The sequence below is a fragment of the Corvus moneduloides genome, chromosome 33 (assembly GCF_009650955.1).
Source record: "Corvus moneduloides isolate bCorMon1 chromosome 33, bCorMon1.pri, whole genome shotgun sequence".
In the NCBI taxonomy this organism is placed as follows: Eukaryota; Metazoa; Chordata; class Aves; order Passeriformes; family Corvidae; genus Corvus; species Corvus moneduloides.
This window is the reverse complement of record NC_045508.1, coordinates 809,468-814,032: the sequence shown is the minus strand read 5'-3', so window position 1 is coordinate 814,032 and position 4,565 is coordinate 809,468. Positions and strand designations below refer to the sequence as shown.

The 4,565-nt window shown below is 48.5% G+C and overlaps 1 protein-coding gene across 1 annotated transcript; it reads right to left on the bottom strand.

The window, feature by feature from the left end:
- Positions 1 to 385: 385 nt before the first annotated feature.
- On the bottom strand, positions 386 to 2,945 carry LOC116437164. The gene is made up of 2 exons (XM_032094768.1): positions 1,344 to 2,945; positions 386 to 622 (listed from the first exon to the last, which is right to left on the bottom strand). Exon 1 carries the CDS (start codon positions 2,596 to 2,598, stop codon positions 1,678 to 1,680), a length of 921 nt encoding a protein of 306 aa, XP_031950659.1. The 5' UTR covers positions 2,599 to 2,945; the 3' UTR covers positions 386 to 622; positions 1,344 to 1,677.
- Positions 2,946 to 4,565: the final 1,620 nt, after the last annotated feature.

Below are 4,565 nucleotides of genomic sequence, written 5' to 3'. Positions count from 1 at the left end.
CTTTTTTCTTCATAGTCTAATTGGACAAAGGATCAACCACCCCTTGGGGTGATTGGCTAAAATCCTAAAATATCCATTATCAAAATATTTTCCTACTGTACTATAAACAAAATTCTACAAGGTCGCAGGTGTTCATGGTTTACAGAACTTCTGCTAATCTCTTCATGAGAGAGAAAAGTATCCCACGGCTTAGAAAGCAATGCTAACAGCATTTTTGTATCCACACTGTGGTTAGCCCTAAATATGGATGTAACCAACTGATGATACCCAGCAATTTCTGAGCATCATTCAAGGTCTTAATATAACCCAAGAATTGCACCTCTTGGTGTTGCATAGTCTGATCCAGAATTTTTACTCCTAAATATTTCCAAGGAGGATGCTATTGAACTTTCTCTGGAGCCACTTGCAATCCATAAGAATGCAGAGTATTGAGCAGCAGAGGCTATATCCTCAGCAGCTCGTCCTGGGTGGATGCTGCCACCAGGATATTATGGTAATGGTAACTGCTCATGGACTCTGGACAAAGCTGGAGCGACATACCATTGACAGATAGTCGGGCTGTTCTTCATGCCCTGAGGTAGAACCTTCCATTGATATCTCATTGCAGGTTCAGCATTGTTAACTGCAGGCACAGTAAAAGCAAATTTTGGTTTGTCATCAGGATGTAAAGGAATAGTGAAAAAACAATCCTTCAAATCAATGATCAGGATTTCCCACCCTGTTGGAATCATGGTTGGTGAGGGCATACTAGGCTGCAATGACCCAATACCTTCCATTACTGCACTGACTTGTCGGAGATCCTGTAACAATCTCCATTTCCCTGATATTTTCTTAATTACAAAAACAGGAGTGTTCCAGGGACTAGTAGAAGGCTCAAGATGTGCCTGCTTTAATTGTTCCTGAACCAGCTGGTGAAGGGCAACTTTTCTCTTTTGGTAGGGGCCACTGGGGAATCCAGATAGAGGTGTTTACTAGCCACCGCAAAGGCAGTGTAGGATACTCTGCGCCCTTCAGCACAGTGGCCCCCATTAAAAATCTGTCCCAATCCATACCCCCCAGGCAGCCAATACATCCCACCCCCAGAGGTTAAGCGGAACTGCAGTGACAAAGGCTTGAACTGTAGCTGTTTGTCCCTCTGGGTTTTCTACCAGTACAGATCGTTCACTTAAGTAGCTCTTTGTGGTTCTTCCCAACCCTGCGATGGCCGACCCCAGAGGGGCTAAAGGCCACACAGGAGGCCACGCAGAAAAGGAGATGATTGTCACATCGGTGCCTGTGTCAATCAAACCTCGGAGCTGTAGCTTGGGCAGCTGGGCATTTGGCAGGATTAGGGTACATGTCACCTGTGGCTTTTGGCTAGAGATGTCTGCAGTCCAGAAGATCTGCGGAAGTCCCGTATATCCAAAGCCACCATCTCCATGATTTTGTTGTTTTGACCTAGGAACAGACGACTTAAAAGGCACAAGTTGAGCAATGCGCATCATTTCAGGAATAGTGACAGGGGGGTGGGTGTGGAAACCATAGCACAAATCTGGCCTGTAAAATCAGCATCAATAACTTCTCGGTGTACAAAGATCCCCTGAATGGTAACACTAGACCTGCCCACAAGCAATGCGCTAAAGCCTTGACCTAGGGGTCCATATGCATCCAAGGGATCGTTATAAACACTACAGGATTCTAAGGTGACTGTAGCTGTGGTGTGCACACCCACCCTGGCTGATCCCTGGGTGCTGCCTCTAAGCTGGCTGAGTAGGCCTGTGTTGGAGGAGCCATGCCCCGGGGAAGTATTTGTGTCTGAGCGCACATTCCCCTTGTGCTCCTGGTCAAATTTCCCAAGCGTGTCAGAAGTCGACCATTGGCATGGTACATGGATTCACAGTATTCTGCACAATGACCTGGCCTACCGCATCTCCTGCATTGAGCAGCTCCCCTGTTCTCCTTATTTCTCTGCTTTTCTCTAATCTGTTTCTGACTGCTCTCAACCTTAGATTGCTTTTTTGTCCCATGATCAGAATTTAACTGAATAGGCCACAGAAGTGCAGACTTATGATCTCCAGATCCCACCTTAGAGCAGGCTTCAACCATGTCTGTTAGTGTGGGTTCTCCTGGCAAAGCATCAATGATCCTTCTACACTCATCATTGGCATTATCTCTTGCTAGTTGCCTGCACAACATCTGCCTCAAGGTCTCATCTTCGACCTGCTTCTCAAGGGCTGCAGTGATCTTTTCCACAAAGGATAAGAAATGCTCCTTCTGCCCCTGAGAAATTTTCACATATCGTATTTTAGGAGCAGCCATGTCTATGCTTTTTAATAAAGCTCCCATGCCAACATTTTGAGCCTGTTCAAGGACCAGAGGATCCCAATTAGCTTGGAGCTTGGGATTGGAAAAGATACCAAGTCCCGTAAGAGCCTCCACTCCAACTCCCGCTCTGGGATGATTTGGAGGTAACATCATATTCTGAGCTGCAGCCTTGTCAGCCAGCCTTCTCCAGTTCTCAAAAACTGTATATTGCACAGGTTGAAATAACACCTGAGCTAAATGCTTAACATCAAACAGAGAAAGCAGCTCAGTATTCAACACTCTAATAACCTGCATAACTTCAGGAGAACCATGCCTGTATTGTGCTACTTTGGATTGCAGATCCTGGACTACTTTCCAGGCAATAATTGCATGTTAGTCAGGCTGACCCGAATTGGGAAGAGCTTTCTCTACAGGAAATGCTTCAATAACCCCCTCTGAGGAGGCACTATTGTCTTTAACTACTGTTGCACCTTCCTGAGGTAGGTGAAACATAGATTTAGAGGAAACATAAAGATTTTAGTCATACGCTTGGGACTTCAATAGTAAGTTTGGGCCCAGTAAGAGTTAATCAAAATAGTTAGGAGAGCTGGACCTGAAATAGAGTTTTAGATGCTAGTAACTGATTACCAAATAATTGATGATCTGTCATTTGCATGTTTGTTCAGCTGTGCTTAGAATAATGAGCAGAAACATTGATAAGTTGGTGTACAGAATAAAGACAATTACCAATTTCCTCCCTTTGTGGGAGCCCATCCAAAAGTCACGCAAGAGGAAACTTACAGGTCACTAAAGTAATTAGAATTGTTAAAACTCAGAAAGGCAAAAAGGTCAAAATGAGGAAGATGAGTTACTTCATCTTTTTTGGGACCACTGACCCAATTCAAGACCACCGACTCAATTCAGGACACACACTACGCATGCTTAATGACATTTAAGGCTCATTTCCATACGAAGCAGAGAATGGGAGATGTTAATGTTATGAATATGCATTTTGTATTTTGGATATTCATAATATTTGGAAATAAAAGGTATCATGTTTGCTTGGATCGGGGCCCTGCATCTTAGGGAGCTATCCCATGCAGAGCCTGGCGCCAAATAAAACATGCACTTTCTAACTCTAAACTGTTAGAGAGTTTTTGTCAGTCTCAGTTGGATATCGGTATTAGATCGATATTCAGTTTTTTGGTAAATCATAGGAACCTGCATAGGTTCCTCCTGAGGCATCTGTACAGCTCCCTCTGTTTCTCCAGGCATGCCTACCTTCTCTACTAAATCCCAATCTCCCTCTTCTAGAGCACGCAGTTTAACCACCTCCCAGAACTGTTTCGCATGTCTTGGACGTACCGTCACCCTACAGTCTGGCCGTGTCCAAGGACAGTTTTGTGGTACTCGTGTTAGCAACTGCCGGGCCAGCGGACGGCGCAGCAGCGGGGGCTGTAGCTGGTTCCGTGGAGCAGTGATGTGGCATTGCTGACTGCAGCGGTACCGGTGTCTGTACGGGCGCGGCCGGAGCCGCTGCGACTTCCGCGTTCGCCACTTCCGCCTTCGCCGCGTCGGTTTGCACAGCCGGCTCGGGTCTCTCTGGTGCAGGCCGGGCAGCAACACGTCCGGCAGTGCTGCAAGCTGCTGCATCATCTCCGGCAGCACTGCCAGCCACCGCGAAATGTCTTCTAGAGCTGCGGAGATTTCCGCCATCGACAGCTGCCCTGTCTGCGCTTGTGCGGGGAAATGCCCGGATGATGGCGCTTGCGCGGAGAAGCCGGGCGCCGCTGACGCATGCGCAGCACGATAGGGCGGCTCAGGTGCATGCGTGGAGCGGTGTGGTATATAATCCATAAACTACGGGTCCCGATGGCCGCGCCGCTGCTCCAGCTTAAAGGCGGCTGTGGCGGAGGCGCCGCGGGCGTGCCGGGCGGTGCCGCCAGGGCTGGCTGTGGAGCGACCGCTGGGACGCCTCCCGCTGCTGCGGGCTGCGGCATCGGGGGGGCTGTAGGAATTACGGATCCCCCCCTGCCGCAACTGAAGTCGGTGGCTGTGCAGCCATCTGGGCTGCGGAGGAGGGAGGGGTGGCCGCTGGGGCGAAAGGTGGGGGATGCTCCATCTTGTTACGTTGTTCGGTTATCTTTGGTAACTGCCCAGCAGGCGAGGAGTATTTCGGCATCACAAACTCATGCAGGGACGGATATTTAGGCGGAACATAGTTCTGGGGCAAAAGGTAGGACCCCTGCGCAGCCTCCGCGTTTCTCTCCGGTTCTGCCGGT